This window comes from Panthera pardus, unplaced genomic scaffold, assembly GCF_024362965.1.
Source record: "Panthera pardus isolate Hobbes unplaced genomic scaffold, ASM2436296v1 HiC_scaffold_8, whole genome shotgun sequence".
Lineage (NCBI taxonomy): Eukaryota > Metazoa > Chordata > Mammalia > Carnivora > Felidae > Panthera > Panthera pardus.
The window spans coordinates 19,450,740-19,472,897 of record NW_026527013.1 but is presented as its reverse complement, the minus strand read 5'-3'; the positions used below and the strand labels follow the sequence as shown (position 1 = coordinate 19,472,897).

General features: G+C 55.8%; 1 protein-coding gene across 12 annotated transcripts in view; it reads left to right on the top strand.

Annotated features, from left to right (window-relative positions):
* CACNA2D2 (calcium voltage-gated channel auxiliary subunit alpha2delta 2) overlaps positions 1-22,158 on the top strand; it is a 142,572-nt gene that overhangs the window by 57,905 nt on the left and 62,509 nt on the right. For all 12 annotated transcript variants that reach the window (XM_053897860.1, XM_053897854.1, XM_053897853.1 and 9 more), the window contains exon 3: positions 14,533-14,649. In XM_053897860.1, the coding sequence (XP_053753835.1) occupies positions 14,533-14,649 (117 nt within the window). The remainder of the gene's footprint in view (positions 1-14,532; positions 14,650-22,158) is intronic.

The following is a 22,158-nucleotide window of genomic DNA, read 5'->3' as shown; positions in this document are numbered from 1 at the left end:
GTCTGGGAGTGGGGGTGGGCAGGAAGGCTCGCCCAGTCCCAGTCCCATGGCCCCATTGTGGCTCCCACACACACAGGAGGGAATTTGTGCCCTGGGGGCTCTCTCAGTGCAGCCTGGCATGTCAGACAGGGGGGGCTTCTGTATCTGTGGGGTCAGTGGCTGGAAGGAGGCACCAGCCCAGTGTGAATATGTAACCAGGGCTGGGCTCTACTCCCTTTGAGATGACAGGCAGAGAGACAAAAGACTGGGGGGCTCAAGGACTCCCTGGGTCTGTCGTAAGCACAGTATGCACACAGATGCTTCCTGAGGCCTACTGTGTGCGGTACTTGGGCAGAGGGATGGGGGATTTGGGGCTGCACTCAGGAAAGGGTGCACCCCTTTCATTCGCAGTGAGACTTCCCCCCACATGCACATGTGAGCCTGGAAGAATGCACGCCAGGATATGTGCTCCTAGACACACACTGTAACACATGCTTGGGCATGCATTGCACACTCACAGGAACACCATCCTCCTTTTGTGTACACACACTCTGCTGTGCACTACACATGATGCCTTCTAACATACACGTACAGGCACACACTCAGGCACATACGCTGGCTCCCAGCTCTTGCGTTGCCTGCATTTATGGCAGGAGATAAATTTGCAGTTTAGCAACCTTAACCTGCTAGCACTGTAAACTCAGAGAGCCTGATACCCGGGCTTCATGGTATGTTGGCAGCCCAGCAAAGCATGGTGCTGTATAGGAGGGGTTTCCCAGACAGCTTGGCCTGCCAGCCCTCCGGGCCAGAGCACGTCTGGTTCCCAGCTGCAAGAGGGGCCTGTGCAGACTACCTGTGCCCAGGTAGAGTTGAGAAGCAGGGCACTACCTCAGGGCCTTGGTCTGGGGCATCTCCAGTGCTTCCCAGGGTACTCTCCCAGGATGGAGAAAGAGACCGCAACTTAGAGGGGTCCAAGCCCCGGGGTTGGAGTGAAGGCTAGACTGTGTTCATGGCAGGGGCAGTCTGGAGGCCATGCTGAGGTCGCGGCTGTCTGGCACCTTAGCCCGGTTCTGGAGGCTGGAGGAAGGGGCTTCCTGCTTGGACCCCTGTGGAGCACTAAGAAGAACAGACCTGAACATGTCCCGGTAGGGGTATGGCAGGGCAGGAACTGTAGTCAGATTCTGGAAAGGCTCAGAGTTCCCCAGGGCTCCATGGTGGCCAGAGAAGGGGAGAGGCCTGGGGCATGGACTGCCCATCCCAGTGTACAGGCAAGGCAGTGTACAAGGCAAACCAGAGGGGCTAGGCTACACTCAGAGATACTCAAGGAACAGTGACTGAACAGGGCAGACCCATGCCTCTTGCCCTGATCCCATCCTGCAAGCCCCAGGAAAGGGCCCATGGAGTCCTTCCCCAGGATCCTTCCCCAGCACCCCCAGTGACCTGGGCTTATAGACTTTGCTAAGGGGACCTGTCAGTGCCCCCCCCCCGAAGGGTCTCCCAGCAGGCCCAGTGGCATGGGTGGGAGTGGGGTAGAGGGGAACATGGCTTCCCTGGTCTCCTCTCCCTGCTAAGGAGGAAATAGGGCCGCCTTACATAATTGGGGCAATTTGTTCCGCTCTTGTCCTGCTGGCATCATTGCCCTCGTCGCCTCCTTGCTCAGGGAGCCCTTGACAGAGCTGGAAGCTCAGGCGTCCCTCCCTCCTCCTGGAGGTCGCCGAGCAGAGGACGCAGGAGCCCAGAGAATCGTCGCTGCTAAGACCTGGCAGGCACCTAGGCGTGGCGTGGAGGGGCCAGAGACCCAAGCCTCCCATCCCAGTCCTCCAGGTGACCCCACAGTTCTCAAAGAGTTTATGCTGGCAGACCGGCCCCCATGGCTGCAGTGAGGGGATGAAGCTGCCTCTGCCCTGGCACTAGACACTTCCGCCCAGCAGCTTCCTTCACAGCCTCATGGCTAGCTGCTCATTCTTCTCTACCTTTGTTTGCCATTCACCTGCCTGGTGGACACTCTCTCTTGCCTATCTATTCCCACTCCTCTCCTGGAAAGTCTTCCCCAACTTCCCTAGCACGGAAGGAGGTGCCAGCAGCTTGAACCTGGGTCCTCCTGGCCCTGCCCTGCTGCTCACCCCTCCCTCTTGGACCTCAGTTTGCCTATCTATATCCTGAGGTCCTAGACTTCCATACCGGCAAGGCCAGAATGGTTTCCTGCAGGTAGAAGCACCTCTTTGGGAGCGTGCCCACCACTGGGCCCAGTGCAGATCTTTGCTTGTCCTCCCCACAATCCCACTGGGCAGACAGGCTGGGCGAATGACAGGCCTCAGGGCCTGATGGTTTCTTTGGGTGCTGGTGGGGCCACTGAGGATTCAGTTGGCACCATGCATCGATCTGAGTGAATGATCCTGGGCAGATGAATTAGGGGCTTGTTTTGCTGAAGGGGCTGCATTTCCTGCGAGGGTTCACCTAGGTGCCCTTGAGATGAGCTCTCCAGGAACATTTAAAACAGAGTAAAGTTTGCAAACACCTTGGACTTAGCTGACCCCCACTGACTTTCATAGCCCCGAGGCAAGAGGCCCCATGGGCCTAGCTGAGGGGGAATTAAAAGTGGCTTCCCAGAGAGAGGAGCGGGGGGGGGGGGGGGGGGGGGGGGGGGGGGGGGGGGGGGGGGGGCAGGGTTAGGGCTGTGGAGGATCACAGGTTCCCATGGAATGGAGACCACCTGCTGGGAGGTGGAGGGGGCAGTCTGGAACACAGTCTGTGCTCCAGTGTGTGGTTAGTCTGTGTAGTCACTGAATCCCAGCTCTAATTACTCTGTGCCTCAGTGGCCTTGCCTGTGAAATGGGGACAATGACTAGGGCTTGTGAGAGTTTGATACAGTGGACGGCCAGCATGGACACTCTCATGGGCCCCACTGGTGTTGGCACATTTCCCATGGCAATCTCTACCCCACTGAGGAGGTGGCCCACCTAGACTGCGAGCCTAGACACAGCATCTGCCTCCCCTGAGCAGAGTATGCTTAACTTCGAAGTTCATGGCTGTTCAGACCAAGGGCCCTCACGGTGCAAACAGTGTGTGCGGGCACAGTAAAGACAAATTTTGGCCCCAGTGGCCACTGGGGTTCTTATGGAGGGAGAACCCGGAACTCGGGGCATCAAAGATGGTCCCTCCCTCCCCACAGTGTGGTGAGGGGAAACTGAGGTACAGAGAGAGACCAGAGCCTGCTCAGGAGCACCCAGCTGGGAGTGGGTGTGGAGATCACTGACCCCCTAGCTCTGGGAAATCCTTGTGTGGTGGCCACTCTGAATTTTTCCTGTCCACATGTGGGAACTTTCCTATGAGGGCCCAGGAAAGCCTGTGAATGATGGGAGAGAATGGGTCCCCTGTGGCGTGTGTCCCCAGCATGTGCTTGTCCTTGTTGCACACACGTCCCTGAAGTGTTCCTGTCCTGAGTGTGGCTTCAGCATGTACAAGGCTTCCGTGTCTAAGTACTGTGTGTTTGTTTATGTATGTTTCCAATGAATTCTACAGAAGATTTAAGGGCACTTACAGGGATACATAAAATTCGAGAAGAGCCTATAAATTGGAAGTAGGAGAAAAATAAAAGAAAAATGAGGGAAAGGACAAAGATGGGGTTGGGAGGTGCTGGCGCAGGATGTGGACCAGATAGCCGGCATGGCTGTGCTCCCTGGTACACTCACCTGCACACTCACCATGGGCAGGAACCAGCTTGGCTCTGTACCCACTGATTTATCAGTGCCTGACACTTGAGCACTGTGACCCTCCTGGAGACCTGATCCAGAAACCACTGTCAGTCAGGTGTGCCCTTGCCCTCACCAGGCCCAGCACCCTTGCTGTTAGGAGACTGTCCATTGCTGTGTCCAGCAGGAGGATTTAGGGCCATGACCTTCAGGTAGCCCCAACCATCCTGGGACCAGAGAAGTTTCACTGCTTAAAACATTTCAAATGGCTACAGACCACCTTTTGACATATGGATGGAAACCCACGGAGCGTCACCCAGGTGACATTCGTGACAGTTGTTGGGTCTGTCCAGGCTGTGGTGCTTTCTCTGTGAGCCTAACTATGAGGTCTGGCAAGGTCCGAAGCAGCTTTCTAGCACTGGGCATGAATGTAGTGAGGTCAGCGTGTGCGAGCTGGTCTGCAAGATCTGGTGGATGTGCCTGGACCTACAGTGTGTGCCCAGGGATGGGGCAGGACCCTTCAGTGACCTTGCCCCTTTGATACTATGGGAGGCCACAGCCACCTCCCGGTCTCACCTCTGTCTCTGTCTTTCTCCCCCATACCTGATGCGTGAAGATCTCGTGTTTTCATAAGAGCAGTCAGCCTGAGGTCCTCTCTCTGTGATTGGTGCTGTCATTATTTGGCAACATCTTCAGCAGCGAGTTTCAGCAGCAAAGGGAAGACTTCCAGCCTGCAAGGCCTGGATAGGCTAGCCCTGCAGGACAGCATGGGGCAGGGAAAACTCTCAGGGCCTCGGGAGCAGCCCTGGAAGGAGGCCCCACAAGAAGCCGGCAGCACCTTGCATTTGACCTTTCATTGTTGAGGAACACCCCACAAAGCAGCTCAAAGGCTGTGTGGATGCTGAGGGTGAAGGCTTATGCGAAGGCACACCACTCGTGAAGAGCAGAGCCAGGATTCGGGCCATGGCTTTTTAGCCATTCTTGGCTGTAAGTGGAGGGGACTCGGGGCCAGGAAGGGCTCCCCTTTGGACAGATTCTACCCTTCTGCCACTTCAGTTGCCTCGTCTTTGAGATAAGAAGCCATCCAGCTGCTGAGCACCTCCTCATGCCCTTGTCACAGGTCAGGGAGGGGGGCGGATAAAGGAAAATCAGGTGAACCCACATTCTCCCAGAAAGCTTGGGAGGGCAAGGTCGGTTTCTGGCCATTCTGGGGTTCCCTGAGAGACCTTTCCCAGCCCCTGAAGAGGGTTGCCCTCCCTGCTAGGAGGGGTGGAATGGAGGTGATGTGGGCAAAGGAAGCAGTCTTTGTCCTTCGCTCCCTGGCCCTCAGAACTGTGCCTCAGGCCCACCTTCAAACCCATCTCATGAGGGTGTTTATGGGGGTAAGTTCCCGCCACTCTGGGCCAAAGGACAGTCATTTAGATAAGACCTCCATGGCACCTAGAGCTGTAAAAATGATTAGGAGCCCTCCCGGGACCACCAAGGATTCACTGGAGCCTCTACCCACACTGACTCCTGTAACCCTTCACCCTGCCCTGCCAGGACTCTTGCCCAGAGAGGCAGGAGGGGGGCCCCATAGGAACCAAGATGGGCTCAGAGGGGGAAGGGATTTAAGAGGCCAGATGGCAGGCCAGTGACTAGGCCCTGGGGTCTTTCTCCTCAGGCTGTTGTGTGGGAGAGAGGGGCCGTGTGCCCTGCTCTTGAGGGCAGGGTCCACTTCCAAGGCCATGTTGGACCAGGGCTCCTCAAGGTGGTGAGCCAGGTAAAGGGCAGACCAGACTTGCCAGGGGATGGGGGGACTCTGGCCCTGAGACCTGGAACTGATGGCTGGAACTTGAGAAGCCAGTGTCATGGGCCCCTCCACTTACTGCCTAGTTGCCAACCCATTTGTCCAGCTGCCAGAGCCTTGGTTTCTTTAGCTGTAAAATGGGGACAACAACCATACCTGCCTGTGGGGATTGTTCTCAGTGGGTTAAGTGCAGAGCCCTGTCTCACCTCCTGGAGGGGAGGGCCTGTCCTCACTGTTGTCCCTCCAAAGCTCAGAGGCTAAGGAGTCCTAGGGGAAGGCAGGCAGGGCCCACTGGGTAGGGAGGCAGCAGGAGAGAGCTGAGCCAGGGTGGGTGGCAAAGGGGCCCAGACGCTGGCACAGATAACCTGTTTCCCATAAACACAGGCGCCTACACCAGCCACACGAGTTGGGAAGCGCGGGTGTGTTTACTCACACTCCCCCGTGCCGGCTGGTGTGCTGGGCACAGCTTCCCTCCCAGCTGCCTCGACAGCCGGTGGCTCCCTGCTCAGGGCGGGGAGCCAGCAGGGGCCCCGGATCTGCCTACAGTTCCATTCCCCTCGGGCTCAAGTCCCCCACTCCTGATGCTATCCTGGACCAAATCAGGAGGACAGGGGCCCTGAGAGTCTCCTCTGGTGTCCATGTGGTTGGGCTGTGATACGCTCCCTGGCTGTTTAAGAGCACCTGAGTAGACAAAGGCCTGGAGGAAGAGTAGACAAAGGCTGGAACTGTCTGGGACCCATGCCTTGAGTTTAGACCCACGCCCCCTCCATCCCCACAATCCAGCTGACTTCTCAATGAGTGCTTCCCAGTGGGGTGTGGATGGCACCCAGAACTAGTGGGTGCACATTGCAAGTGGGTGCCGTTGCAGGGGCCCTGGTGTCCCATGGACCCTAGGATGCTGGGACTCCATGTTTCTGGTTCTCTGCTCTGTGAGCACCTTATCTGAGCTCAGCTGGTCTGTGCATCATCTCCATGAAGTGAGGGCAGATTCTTGGCTGGGCAGGAGTCTCCATGGCACTGTATCGCCCTTTTGAGACACACAGGTGCCCAGTGCTGACATGGCAGTCAGGGACATTGGAGTGTGTCCTGCTAGCCCCCATGGACTTGGCCATTTGACATTGTCACCTCTGTGGTAGTGACACACCACCCTCCAGTCAGATTCCTTTCTCACTTCCCACCTGTCCACAGACTATCTGTTTGACCACCAAGGAAGCCAGAACCTAGGGAGAAAGGTCAGACTGCAAACTTCACGTAGGCACACAACCATAGGGATGCTGCTGTCTGACGATAACAGCCTAGAGTCCAGCCCACTGTGCAGGGTGACCATGAGTGAATTCCTGCTCAGCACCCCTGATGGCTGGACTTGCATGCTTCCTGTGACAGGGAGCTCCCTATCTATCCAGGCAATGTTCCCAGGGTTTGGGAGCCTTGAGTGTGAGAAAGTTCCTCCAGTTTTCCCTGAGCTGGAATATGACCCTCTCCTCACAGGTGCCATTAGGGACCTCAGAGTTGTGCCCTCAGGAACTTGGGAGAAAGGACTTCTGCTTGGAGCCGGGTGGAGCCATGCCCGCCCCCCTACCCGGGACTGCTCTCACCTGAAATACATAGGCCTTAACACTAGAGGCCTTGTTCCAAGTCAAGTCTGGAATAATGGTTGGATAATCAGGATTACCACGGTTTTAAAGTCAGTTTAGAAATTCACATCTGTTTCAGAGGAGCAAAGATGGGCCACACCCAGGAATGGTCACGCAAACAGCTTGTGTTTGTGGCTGGCCATGTCTTGCCCTGGGGTGTGTGCGGGGCAGGCCTTGCAGAGGTGGGGGGTCTACATGGAAGCAAGTGCAGGGAGGGCTGCACAGACTGGCCCTAGCTCAGTTGGGAGGATTTGGTTTATTGTTTTGTGTTGGGTTTGTGTCTTTTGAAAAACAAGAGATTGAGCCTTTTTATGACATGGATTTTACAGCGTAACGAGGCAGCGTAATTTCCCATTCTCAGCAGCAAGTGCACTTTTTACACTAATTGCATAATTAGACATAATGTACTAATTGCGGTAATGGATGACAGTCAACGAAACTTTAACTTTAAAAACAGGGAGGCGTTGCTGGGGGGTGGTGGCGGGGGCTTTGTGCCCCTATGAGTTTTTCCAAGGGAAATCTGCTGGTGAGAGCTCCTACTGGCTGCCTCTTGGGGGCCCAGGGTCCGCTGAGCCACCAAGGCCTTCTCACCTTGTGATCTAGGCCCCAGCTCCCTCTCCTGAGCTGCCTGGCTTATGTAACCTCCCTGTCTGCTCACAGTCTGTCCCCCAGCCTCCCTTCTGCCCTCCACAAGCCCCTGTGCTCCTGCTACTGAACAGTCCACTGATGTTCCCTCCTCCCAGCCTCTGCACCTGCCATTACTCCTGCCCGGTTCACTGTTCCCTGGCCACCCCTGAGTCTGGCAGACTCCACCCAGCCTTTCAGACTCTCCCCTGTAAAGCCATCCCAATCCTTTCCTTGACAGTAACCGCCCCCCCCAGCTGGCTGTACTCAAGCAGGTGAGCCCCATTCCCAGTGTCTCTTGCATACCTCTTCCTGCTGCCACCCCTCTGTCCTTGGCAGTCCAAAGGGACACCTGTCCCCTCTGGATGGTGAGTCCTAGGAAGGCAAGGACAAGATCTGGTCCATCTCTGCTGCCCCGAGCTCAAGAAGGCTCTAGAACCGGTGGCGTGAATATGGCATGCCCCAGTGGAAATGTAAGGACATGGGGGTGGGGTGGGGAGTAAATGGAGCAAATAATGGGCCACCCAGGAGGGCCACATCCTGACCTCTTCCTCAAAGCCAGGCCAGGAGCCCTCCTCTCTGCTCCCACACTGCCTTCATGTTCTCCATTGCAGCCCCCATAGGACCACATTGTAATGGCCTGGGTGGTGTCCATGACTTCTTCTAAACAGACGGTTCATTCCAGGAAATCCCTATTCAGTATGAAGGTTGGTAATGTGGCAACCAGCATGATCATGTACAAACCCTGCTTGTGACATGACACCATATATGGCTAACTATGGAACCAACCCACCACAGGATGGTGGCAGTGTGGCATGGCCACATGAGAACTACTGTGGCAGCCGGTGAATGTCAGCAGCTGATGAACATGTGACCAAGTGGCACATAGTCCCCTGCCTGTGCACCAGCTGTGTGCTCTGAGGGTCCCTTGCCCTTGCTTTTACTGTAAGTCCCGCACTAGGTAGGCCAGGGAGGGGCTACACCCTGGCTGCAGAGAGCTGTCAGCCACACACATAGTCCAGGGCCTGGACTGTCTCCAGAGCAGCTGGGTTAGGGTTTTTATGCACCCACTATGGGGCAGCCCCCCTTGTCCCATCAGGACCTGAGCTGTGGCGCTCAGGGTTTGGGTAAAGGGAGAGCCCAGGAGCTGCCACCTGTCCTGCATCTGTCCTAGATCTCTCCTAAGTCCTGAGTGCTCTCAGTGGGAGGGGACCACAGGTACCTGGCTACTCCATTGATCCTATGGCCTTCAAGGGTGATTAGCAGCCGTGTCAATACCCTCAATTTTCCCTGCAAAGGCAGGAGATGGGCAACAGTCTGGCGGGAGTGAGGTTGGAGGCCTGAGATCCAGCTTTGCCCTGACTGGCTGGGGTCCCTGAGCTAATCACTACCAGTTTCCCCCACCTCTTGGCCCAGCTCAGGGTCCCTAAGCCACCAGGAGCTCCCTATCCTCCGACCCAAGGCTCTCCTGATCCTGGCACAAGTGTGACCCATTCCAATCCCTATGACCCTGTGGCCTTTCCAGTGCTTGCCCCTGTGGACTGGCCTCAGGGGGCCCAGCCCACCATCTGTGGTCCCCTTGCTGTTCTCCGTGCAGGGGCCTGTTGGCATGAGGGCTAGGTGGTTAGGACCCTCACCAGCTGCTCCTTTCAAGACCGGGGACTGGATACTGAGACATGACTGGAGGGGGTTAGAGAATAGCAAATCACCTGGGAGGTCGTATTGTGGGGCTCCACTCCCTGTGCCCTGTCCATGCCCTGCCCAGTAACCTGAGTGGTGGGAGGGAGCCAGGATGCTGGAGCACCCGGGTAGCTGAACACCCAACTGAGCCTGGGCCTGTGAGGAGACAGCCAGCAGCAGGGCCCAGCCTGTGTCAAATCTTTCTCGTTCCATTTTCTTTCTGATTTAATTTTCCAGAGATTAGGGCCCGTTCACCTTCGCTGCGGAGAGGAGCCTCACATGCACCTGGTTTTACTCCCAGTGTTGGGTGGTTATATAGTCCATCAGGCTGGTTCTGCCAGTCCGCCCCTCCTTCTCTCCAGAATGGAGGCCTTCAGTGTGACCCTGGTTCCCTCACCTTGTGCCTCACCTTCAAGTACAGGAATAAGTGCAGGGAACCGAAGTGCACAGATTGTGACCTGAAGCAAGGGTTTTGGGTCAGACAGATCTGGTTTGAATCTGATCTCTACTGTATAACTTAAGCTCTCTGACCCTCAGTGCCCTGTCTGCTACATGGACATGATCAGAAGCGTACCTCCTCGGGTTGTCCAAGATCAGTGAGGCCAGGTGTGAAAACATCTGCCCCAGGGTGGCCAGAGCCAGCACTCCGTGAACAGCATCGTTCCCAGGGCCTCCATTGTCCCTCTTCCCCCTTTGCCCTCCTCTCCTTCCCCTCCTCGCCTTCCTTTTACTCTCCTTTCTCCCCACCTTCCTACTGTCTCTGGGCAGGTTAGGTGCTGGCTCAGGGCCAGGCCCCACTGCCGCCGGTTCTGGGACTTTGCAAAGAGCCTCTCCAGTATGACTGGGGGCGTCCAGGTCTCCAGTCCTGGGGTCTCTTGTCTCCTGTGATGGCTGTCTCTGTTTCCAGGTACCTCAGAACTTGACCCCACTCCGAGTCAGGACTGTTGGGAGCTGTGGGGACGAGGGTGGCTCTGTCTGCCCCTGTGTGCATCCAGGCTTCCTGCCCAAAGTCGTCATATCTACAGGTGTCCTCTAGGCTCCTCTTTATGTGGAGGCCCCCCAGGGAAGCAGGGGGGCTGGGCAGAGGTTCTGGGGCCCCTGACCTTGGCCTCCACAAGCCCTTAAAATCTTAGGCCGAAAGGCTGGCCAGATATGCCACTTAACTAAAGAATCACTCGAGCTGAGAGAGGGTTGGGGTTGAGGCCAGTACTGGGACGCACAGGGAGAGAGGTGAAGAGATGAGGGGAGAGAGAGAGGGACAGGTCTCCATCACTGAGTGGGGGAGGTGCCCTCAGGGGAGGAAGCCATAGGTATCTGAGGGGAGCCAGGGACTCTTGTGAACAAAGGGCTGCAAGCTGCCTCTGAATTGTCATCCCTTGGCGTCTCAGCCACCCCTGCTCCCAGCCCTGTTCCCCCCACCCCACCTCCATATGCTCACCTGGCTCCAGCCAGCCTGTCTGCCAGTCTGCTGCCCTGACCCACTACCGTTCACCATCTCTGTGGGATAGAGCCCCTGCCTCTTCCTCCCCCATCATGGCCAGTGCCGAGCTGCAACAACCTGTAGACCTGTGAGCCCCCAAATCTTTCCTCAGTCCAGCCGCCTGTGCAGAAGTCGGGGCCTTGGAGGCTGTGCTGCTGTGGGAGCTGTTTGGTTTTTCCAATTAGCTTGCTGGGCCAAGGACACCAGCGGGCATGCAGTCCTGCTGTGGTTGTTGAGGCCCTGCACCCGGTGCACCCTGGCCTGTCTGTTGCTTCTAAGCTGACCCCAGGGACCAGGGCTAGAGGCTGGGGCTCAAGGGAAGCCAGCCCTGGCATACTTTCTGCCCTGGGGTCTCCCAGGCTTCCTGCTAGGCCTGTAGGTAGAAAGCACCTCCTCAGACAGCATCAATGGAGAGATGCCCTATCTCCCAGGGTGGGACCATCTGCTGAATGGTGTCACTCAGATCTCCCTGGGACACAGGGCTCAGCTCAGGTCCCACCCCCAGGAGCCAGGGGCACCTGGAACAGGTTCAGGGGAATGTTTAGAGGGATGAAGCACTCGGGATAGAAGGAACAAGGGCTACTATGTCTCAGGGGCTCTTTTGGGACTGGGGCACAGGCTTGGCTGGTAGTTTGACCAGGCCCTGAAGCTCTAGGATTCAGCCCTCATCTCTCCAGAAACTCCTTCTAGCCCATTTTACCACCCTTGCTCTAGAGAGGATTTAGAAAGGCAGGGAAGGCAGACGGGAAACAGGGACAGCATGAGCAAAGGTGTGGTAGTGGGCATCAGCATAGGCTGGGGACCCAGAAGCCTGCAGGGACACACCAAGTCAATGGGCTGGAGAGGCCACCAATGCTGACACCGGGGGCCAGCAGAAAGATGTCATAGAGGGTCCTTGGGACAGGAAGAAAGTGTGGCAGATGAAGCACCAGGTTCCAAGGGGTAGCACAACTGCAAGCAGGAATATGAGTCAGACTGAGGTCTAGCTGGTCGCAGAGCTCTGCTCTTGAGCAGGGAATTGGGCATATGCATTTGCCAAGGGTCCATTACACACAGGCCCAGTGCCTGGGGAGAGCTGGAAGGGAGCTGGCTTTGGCTGTATCAGTGGCGTCTCTGTGTCTAGGCTCCCCTGTTGTCACCTCTCGAGCCCAGGCTGAGGTGTTGGAGACAAGAACAGTATGGCTGGAGAGGGGCTTCCCAGGAAGGCCTGGGAAGAGGGTGGGGCTGGGGGCGAGCCAACCCCAGGAGACCACGGCTGTCTGCCCAGGAATGGGAGCCAATGGCTTCAGATCCTTAGTGTACAGATATAGCAGAGAGAGTGGAGGCAGGGAGGGACTGTGATTCCTTCTGCAGAATTCTGGTGATCCTCAACAATAGCAGCAGCGACAATAGTGTAGGTTCTTTGCAGTCCTCCATCAGCCTGCAGAGAGGGGACTGCTGTTCTCTCACTTAGTAAATCGGACACCAAGGTTCAGACGTGAGGTGACTCTTAGCAGGGTTCCTGCTTTCAAGCCCTTATGCCACCTTTCAGGGCCCTGGGGTGTGACCCTGCCACCTGGAGACCCACTCCCTCTATGGCTCCTGAGCCCTGTCTTAGTCACCATGCGATGCTGCAAGGGGTACCCTAGATCCTGTGGGGAGGAACTCCGGGGCTCCCAGAGGAGAGTTGTCAGGAGGCTGCTTGGTCCAGCCTCTGATCCAGGACTGCCGCGGCTATGGACAGCCCTGTTTGGGACACCTGGGAATGACCTTGACAGGAGAGTCAGGTGTCCGAACTTCATCCCCTACCCAGAGAAGCCAGGCAGCTGCGCCCCCTGCTGGCACAAGTGGGCCAGGGTGCACTCGGCCGAGGCTTTAGCCAGTATAGCTGGCCTCAACAAGCCCAGGGTGTCCCAGCTCCAGGCCAGCAGCTCATGCTTGGGAAAGGGTGTATTTTTAAAGCCCTGAAACCCGGGAAGGAGAGGTCCAGGAGGACCTGGCTTTGCCACTCAGAGTCGTGTGGACTTGACCTGTCCTTTCTTGTTTCTGAGCCTCAATTCCCCCCAACAGTGGGCACTGCACTCCAGGCTCTCCACATTTCCCAGTGACCCCAGACTCAGACTCCTCCTTGATCTCTGTCTCCATCACCATCTTCTGTCTGGGGGCCTCTGCCCTGAGGCCCAGCCCAGGGAACCCAGGGAACAGCCTGGCCTGATGCCCACTTGGGGCCTCCGTCCTCCCTGGCCCTGCGTCCAGGCCTCATGCCTCGCCCTCTAATCGGCACTGCTCTGTGGGAAGGAGCGAATTCTCCACAAATTATTTTGTTCTAAGAGAAGGACAAAAAGAAAAGAGAAGCCGGGAGGGATGGGGGGCGGCAGGAGGAGGAGACTGCCTGAGCCGGCTTTGTGTGGCACTTTAACCCTTGGACTGCTGGGTGCTGAGTGGGCAGCAGGGCAGGGGCTCTGGTGCCTGATCCCCCACCTCCTCCCCCATCAACTGCTGGAGGCCTTATCTCCCCCTCGTCTGGCTGTCACTCTCCGACCTTATCTTGCCTGCCTGTCTGTCTCTCATCAGCTGCCTCTCCCACCTCCTTATCTCCTCCTCATCACCTCTTCTCTCTCTGAATTCCTCTGGTTCTGCACTGCCCAATGGCGTGGCCCCATGGCATCAGTTCAGTAGTGGCATATGACCTCTGTGAAGGAGTCAGCTTTGGGAGCAGACCTCCTGGGGTCATTTGGATGGACACACGTGAGTGTACAATGCACACACACGTACGCACATGCACACATCCATGCATGTGCAGACACCCAAGACCCCAGCCTGGAACAAAGAGGCCGGCTGAATTCACTTCTGACTCACATATAAGCCCCAGGCTTCATCTAGAGGCCCTAACCCCATCCTACCCCCAACATGCAGGCACATGCACACAGATGGATGTGTGTTGAGCCATAACACACACACTCACGCATGCAGATGCAGACTGTCAGCTTTATACCCCCACGTGAGTGTGTGCACAGACCCAGTTCTCAAGGAGAGAGGGGCAGATTTATCCTCCCCACATGCCTCCTTTTCCCTGGTCCCTGCCCCCATATTCTGTGCGCTGAATGAGAGAGAAACCCCTAGGGGTGCCTAGAGTCCCCACTGCAGTTTCTGTAAATGCCCTGGGGCAACACCGCAAAAAAGGGTATAGGGGTGGCTATATGTGATGCATATGTGGTGTAGTGAGTGTGACAGTGTCCTCATGTCAGCAGGCATGTGGTATGCCGTGTATGCTTATTGGTCCCATCTCCCCCCCTCCCCCCCAACACACACACCCTGCCTCCTATTGAACCCACCCTTCCGCCTCTGCTGCTCTCAGCCACTCTGAACTAGTCATGCGGTTGTTGCTCATGGCTCCTGGAGGAGGAACCCTGAGTCCCAGAGAAGGCAGTGACAACCCCATCCCACCAGCCACAACCAGGGCAAGCTGTGAAACCCATGACTGTAGTAGCCTTTCTTCAAGTTCAGGAGGGCAGTGGGCCCAACCCTCAGACATCCATGCTCTCCGAATGGCCAGAGCCAGAGTTGGGGCAGGGCCAAGGGCTGGATCATACTGTGCAGGGGGGATATGAAGGGGCTGTGACATGGAAATGTGGGACCACCCTGGCCTCACCCCTGGCTCCTGCTTCCTTCTAGATCTACAAGGACAACCGGAATCTGTTTGAGGTGCAGGAGAACGAGCCTCAGAAGTTGGTGGAGAAGGTGGCAGGAGACATCGAGAGCCTGCTGGACAGGAAGGTGCAGGCCCTGAAGGTAGGTGCAGTTATGTGGGTTGAGGGAGGGCCAGGCGAGTGGCTCTGCACTGTGTGGGCAGTGTGCCTACCCAGCGTGAACACGTGGCCCTCCTGGCCCTCTGTATTCAGGCTGAATTCACTGTCAGGGCTGTGCCCACCTGGACTGTGGGCAGCAATGGCAGGAACAGTTTTATCTGGAGGGTGACCTGGGGTCTTGGGGCTCTTGTGCGGGCATGAAGGTGGGGCCCAGGCAGGCTTGGAGTTCTCAGATTCCTCTCTTCTATGAGCGTGCCCTGGGTGAGCATCTGCTGATGGCTGGGAGGTTAGGCTGCAGCTCTGATGGGGGGGGGGGGGGGATGTGGAACGGCCCCAAATGCCCCACAGAGAATGTGGAAGCCATGCAATGCTAGGGATTGGAGCCCCTGCTCTGCCCATGACCTTGAATGTTTCTCTGCCTCCCTCTGAGCCTCACTCTCCCCCTCTAATCTTAGAGAGGTTGTGCCTGTCAGCTCCAAGGTGCTGCCATTCTGGGAGTTGACAGACCCTACTCAGCTGCACTGACCACTTGTACAAAGCCAGCAGGCCTGTCGAACTCCACCCACTCCAAGGGAGTGCAGGTGGGGAGGGGCTTCTAGAGCTACAAGGTTGTGCAGTAAATGAGGGAGAGTGTCTAAGCTGCCTGTAGATCAGAGGCACAGCTGCCACTGCCCCAGCCTCAGCCTGTGTCAAAAAGAGGAGTCCAATAAAAAGGAATGGAGTACTGATGATGCACATGACAACATGGATGAACTTGAAAACATTCTGCTAAGTGAAAGAAGCTTGCCACAAAAGACCACCTATTGTGTGATCCCATTTCTGTGAAATATCCAGAATAGGCAAATCCACAGAAATGGAAAGTACATTAGTGGTTGCCTAGGGCTGGAAGGGAGGGGGAATAAGGAGGGACTGCTAATGGGTACAGGGTTTCTTTTTGGGGTGATGAAAATACTCTAAAATTAGATTGTGGTGATGGTTGTACAACTCTGAATGTGCTAAAAAAAAAAAAAACCAACACTGAATTATATACTTTATGTGAGTAAATTCTGTAGTATGTGAATTGTATCTCAGTAAAACTATTTTTTTTTAAAAGGATGAGCAAATCCATACAAGCCATACCCAAGCTCAGACCAGGGGCCTGGCAGGGTTAAATCAGGTCAGTGACCTAGCTCAAGCCCCCACCACATCCAGGCCCCAAGGAGAGAACCCTCTTCCCCAGGAGCTGGACCCTGCCATCCCCCTGGGGTCCCCTGCCCATCCTGTGTGACCTGGAATCATAGAATAGGGGGAGGCTGGCATGCTGGGACCAGGGTCCCAGAGGAAGTGGAGCCTGAAGGCCTCCCAACCCAGGGTGGATCCAGACGACCCAGAGTGAACCCAGCCCCAGTCCAGCCTGACCTTCAGGATCTCCTGGTCACAGGTGGGGAGACAAGTGGAGAAATGAACTGCCCCGGGGAGGAGGCAAAGCCCAGTCTTCAACTGGGACAGCAGTCCCAGGGTAGGGCAAGAGTGTCTCCCCTGACTGTGAGAAACATTCTGCTGCCCTATCCATCCAGCATATCATGTCCCCTCCTTGCTTTTCCTAGAACTGGGACTGACCTGGATCCTGTCCCCTCCTTTCTTGCCTCTCTTTCTCTCTCTCTTCCATTCATTCCAGACTCCTCATTTGCCCACTACTTCCTTACTTTCCTCCATTTTACAAAGTGCGGGCAACCAGCCCTGAACTTGTGTTGAAACTTTCTGATAAATTTGAGAAGAGGCATCCTTTAGGCCTGCTGCCCACCTTGGCTTTAGGACCAGTTCCCTCAATGAGAGGTGGTGAGTGGTGGCAATGACAGATACCTGACTTGCCCTCCACAGATGGAGCCCAGGGCCCAGCCCCCTGCCCATCCTCCCCGGACACTGCAAATCTGAGGTCCCTCCCCAAGTTCTTCTCCCCAGTTCTAGACAAACTATCAACCTTGATAGCTTGGCAGGGAGGGTAGAGCCCAAGGCCTGGGTCCTGATCCCAACTCTCTCTATACCCCACCCACATGCTGGACCCTGCCCCTCAAGGCAGGGCAGAGGTCTCTCTCCTTCCCACTGCATCTGCAGCCTAGCCCATGGCCTGGTACATAGTTGGTGCCAAATACAAATTATTTTCTTCTTATTTTTTTAAAATTTATTTAAGTAATCTCTACGCCCAGTGTGGGGCTCAAACTCACAACTCCAACATCAAGAGTTGCATGCCCTTCCAACTGAGCCAGCCTGACATGCCACAAATTATTTTCAATAGAAGAATGATGGGGGAGAGCCTGAAGGGCTCAGTTGGTTGAGCATCCAACTCTTGATTTTGGCTCAGGTCATGATCCCAGGGTCCTGAAATCGAGCCCCACATCAGGCTCCACTCTGAGCATGGATCCTGCTGCTTGGGATTCTCTCTCTCTCTCTCTCTCTCTCTCTCCCTTTCTCTCCCTCTCTCTCTCTCCCTTTCTCTCCCTCTCTCTCTCCCTTTCTCTCCCTCTCTCTCTCCCTTTCTCTCCCTCTCTCTCTCCCTCTGCCCCTCTCCCCTGCTCTCACATGTGCTGTTTCTCTCTCTCCTTCTCCCTCTCTCTCTCTCTCTCTCTCTCTCTCTCTCAAATAAAAGAAAAAAGAATGATGGAAAAGGGCATTCACTGTTTGGGCACTCACCATGTCTTGTCTGTCACAGGTTACTCTCACTGCAACCCCATGATGGAGGCCCACTTCACAGAGGGGACAGAGACTCAGACATGCCATGCATCAGGCCAGGATGTGAACCCAGGTCACTCTGATGCTAAGCCATGCCCTTGACTCCCACATGATTCCAAGGTGTGCACAGAGCCCACCACACTTACCTTCCCAGCACTCTGCTGGGCCATGAACCCCCCTGCTGCAGTGCCTCTGGCTCTAGGCCCACAAGATGCTTCTGTCCATATCCCCAGAGGATGCAGAGGACAACCATCCTTCCCCTGCCTTGGTCCTAATTGTTCAGGATGAGCTTTGGTCTTAATTGTGTTTTAAATTTGCTTTTAATCAAGTTCTGGCCCTTCTTTCCTTTCTCACATTTGTTTGCAGCCTGGGTGCATATGGAGGCAGGGATGTGGGGGCCTGGACCCCTTGCCCCCCCATCCATTGTTCCTCTCTCCCTGGACCCCATCCAGTAATCCAATTTAAATCCTCTTGCTCTGGTCTGGAATTTTAATTTGGGACTTGCAAAGAGAAATCTGAGCAACACAGGACGGAAGTTCATTGGCTCATCTAATCAGGGACAATCAGACATTTGTTACGAGTTTCTCCAAGCTGCACAAGGTGATTTATGCAGGCAAGAGTCAGGGAAGGAGCAGGGCCAGGTCAGGAGCCTTGCAGCACAGGCAACCAGCATTCCCAAGTCCAGGAAACCTGCTAGGGCCTTAGCTTTGGAAACATGGAGGGGAGCTGTTTTATGAATTCTACTACCAGGGAGATGGGTCCTCTGAGCCAAGGCCCACTCTCTAAGGGTCTTGAGTCCCAGGAGAGGGAGGGAGGTACCTGAGTTCTTACAGCACATTGGAGGCAGAGTTGCCTTAGCAACTTACAGCACATTGGAGGCAGCCCAAATCTGGACTCTGTTGTCCTCCCTGCTGGGGCCTTGACACACAGCCCTTGTCAGAAAGGTCATTTCTTCCTGGTTGTATTTTTTTCCTCCAATGAGTCATCAACATTCTCTAGTGGACTACTGTGTGCCAGGCTGGTGCTGGTGGGCAGGGGGAGGGCAGGCCCTGCTCCTGCCCTCACAGAGCACTCAGTCTAGTCCCATCCCAAGCCTTAGCATCCCTCTCTGTAAAATAGGGACATGAGACCATCCCTGCCCAGTACTTCTGGTCTCAGTCTCATACCTCCAGGAACCATCATTTATAAAGGCCACAAAGAAAACAGTGTCCCCAAAGGTTGTGCCACCTTCAGCACCATCCCTGATACCTCTGTTCTGTGGCTTAGAGGAGAGGCTGTGAGAGGAGATACAGCCTTGATAAGGTCAGGAGTGACCTGAATGCAAGGGGTTCCAGCCTCCTCTCAGTGGTGGGGCCATGGGCATTGTGGTTCAGTTGTCTCAGTTCCCAGAGAATGGGAAGCCCAAGGCCAGAGCACTGAGGGACATCAGTGTGGCTAGAGCCTGCTCTTGGGGAGACCCTCTTACCTCAAACTTCAAACAAGCCAGAGGCAGTGGAAAGGCTTGACTGGGGATCCAGGACCTAGAGACCTCAGTCCTTAAGCTCTCCCCTTCTACCATGCCCATGTTCCCCATGCTCCACCTCAGGTACCTCCTGCTATTCCCAGGGCCAAGACCTTTCCAGACGTTGTGCCTTTGTACCTTTGTCTTCCTATGGTGTTTTTCAAACTTTTTTTCTTTAAGTGGGCTCCACGCCCAACTCAGGGCTTGAACTCATGACCCTGAGATCAAGACCTGAGCTGAGATCAAGAGTCAGACATTCAACCAGCTGAGCCACCCAGGTGCCCCTTGTCTTCCTGCAGTGTTTTGAAACCTGCTTGAACATTGAGGTCACTTGGAGAGATTTTAAATGGTGATGCCCAGGCCTCGCCCCAAACCAAGTACATCAGATTCTCCAGGGATGGGGCTGAGCTTCAATATTTCTCAGTGCCCACAGATGATTTATGTAGATTCAGAAGTCAGAATGTTTCCCCTAAAATGGGCAGAAATAATTCCCTCCCATGATCATTGGCCTCTTTCTTAGTGCCTATCAGGTGCCCAGCCTACAATGAGCCAGAACACTCCAGATCTCTCCAAATCCTCTTTACAAGCCGAGAGTATCGTATCCTCATTTTACATTTGAGGAAATTGAGCCCCAGAGAGTTTAAACCACTGGCCCTAAGCCCCACACCAAATTCAGGCTTTAGATCTGGGCAGCTGGGCTTCAGACCCCACAAACTGCCCCCCAACACTGGCCTCCTCTGGACTACCACCGGTAGCCACATGGCATTTGCTGACTGCAGGGTGTGGACAGGGCTGAGGGAAGAAGAGATGGGGCTCTGGCCTCCTCTGATAGTGGCTTGCCCTGGAATGACCTAGTGACCTTGGGCAAGTGCCTGCGCCCACAGGTTCTTCCTTGGGCAGTGGAGACAGACACGGTGCACCCGTGAGGCCCAGCCCAGCCTCGTGAGGCCCAGCCCAGCCTTGTGAGGCCCAGATGGATGGGACAGGGGGTGGCGCAGCTGCAGCCCTGGATCTGGGGGCTCCAGTGGGCAGTGTTCCCACCCTCAGTCACCTCTCTGGGGAGCGAGCATCATTTAAAGAGTAAAATTAAAAACCCTTCTGCACACAGCCGCCCTGCTTTTGCCGCTAATGGCCACTTAACCCAATTAAACTGATGCATTGTTGGCAGTGTGGCCAGGTCTGTTCAGGAACTGGGCCCTGGGTTGGGTGCTCAGAGGAATAGAAGGAATGAGCCAGGGAGGGGGCCGGGGAGCCCCCCCCCCCAAGCTGTAGAGCAGACCACTCCTGTCAGGAGGGAGCACACTCCACCTCGCTCCTGCTTACTTGCTGCTTTTCTTTCCAAGGCTTCATCCAAGGCAGGGTTTCTCAGTGTCAGCACTACTGACATTTCAAGCAGGATAATTCTTGGTTGTGGGGGCTGCTCTGTGCACCGTAGGATTGCTCAGCAGCGTCCTTGCCCTGCACCCACTAGATGCCAGTAGTACACCACTCCCCCAGCTGTAACAACCAGAGATGTCCCCAAATCTTGTCAAATGTCACCTGGGGGGAAAACTCCCTTACCCCCAAATCCTGGTTGAGAACCACTGGTGTAATGGGACAGAGAGATGCAGCCATGATGAATAAAAGCCGCGTAAGCAGGGGACATTGGGACCTCAGAGAGGTGCAGATGGAATGGGGCAGCTGTAGCAGGAGGAAGATCACTTCAGTTTAAGAGGGTAAAACTGAGCTTGGGGCTGCCTGGAAGAGGCAGCAAGGATTTGGGGGGAAGAGTTTGGCACTGAGACAGCCAGAGGCTGGTTCAGAGCTGGGTCCTCAGCTGCACTGATTGATGGGGGTTGGACGGGCAGATCAGCCCTGAAAGGACAAGGCCTGGAGGAGGCCTGGCCCAGAGTAGGAGTCTCAGGAACATTTGTACAACAGGTGCAAGGGCTGTGACTCTGTGTTCTGGCTGGAGGTCACCCTCTGGGATCTGACTGCAGACTGGGAAGCTCTAAAAGCCACAGTAATGGGGGACAGACAGGCAAGGGATTCTGTAGCATGGGCTGCCCCCGCCCACCCTTCTCCGTGCAATTAAAAGGTGTTTACGTGGGGCCGGCAGTGGCTTCTGCCTCCCCTTCATTACAAACATTAAGAGATCTTGACCCTTCCACTTTCCCGCTCTTGAAAGGAGCCACAGACACGTAGAGCCAATTAGGCGCACGCGTGGGCGCCAGGGGCCTGAGCAGCCTGTTCTCCCTGATTGCGACGTTTAAGGCTGATTATTCTCCCCTCACCCAAACAGCGCTGCTGCTTCCTGGCAAGGTGCCAGTGCCACCCAGAGGAGCCACCTGGGGCCCCCAGGGATGGGGGGAGCACAGAATAAGTGAATGGACATCTGTTGAATACTTCTCATGTGGGAACTCTTGGGGACCCCCACCTAACAGAGGGAGGCAGCAAGAGAGCCGGCCAGCAAGGAAACAAGGACAGGGACCTGGGCCGTGGTGAGCACTCAGGAGAGACAAGGCAGCATGTGGTGGCAGAGTGACCACTCAGGAACAGGGCTCAGAGGGAGCTCCTCCTCCGAGGTGGCCTGAACGTGTAGGGGAGGAAAGGTAAGCTGCTGTGCACTCCCCATATACCCACAGGCCCTGGGAGTCAGCGTGAGCCTTGGGCAAAGACACGCCGCTCCCAGCAACTGGTGGAGGTCTACATGGGGATGGCCTCCTCGGAGGATACATGGTGTGGCCAGAGACCCCTAGGAGGCCGCAGCCTCAGCCAGCCTCCCTGGAAACGAAGAGGGAGGTCATGCAGGTGGGGTGTGTCCCCAGGATCCTTAGGGGAAACCTCATTCATCCAACCTCATCCATCCTACTCGCCCTAGCCAGTGGTGGTCAGATGAAGGCCTGGCTCGGCCTGTCAGGCTAAAGAAAGGCCGAGCTGTGTGTTTGGGCCAGCCTTCCCTAGTTCCTAGGATTTCCCCTGTAGAGCAGGCTCCTCTCGTGGCTCCTCCTCCATAGTACAGGGACCTCAAGAAGGGTCAGAAGAGCTGTGGTCATTCCCCAGCATCTTCTAGCCAAAGGATCTAGGGGCCTGGGTGCAACACCCCTGAGTCCACAGAGCCTGGTGGATCAGCCTTATACCCCCCGCCCTGCTGCTGAACTCTCCCTAGTGGCTGAAGGTCAGAGGAAACTAAAGGGCCATGTGTCAGGCCAGGAAGCTCAACATCCTGTCTGCCCTGACCAGCATTGACCACTTCTTGTGGAGATACCTTAGCCAAGGCACCCCAGACCCAGAACTTGCTCC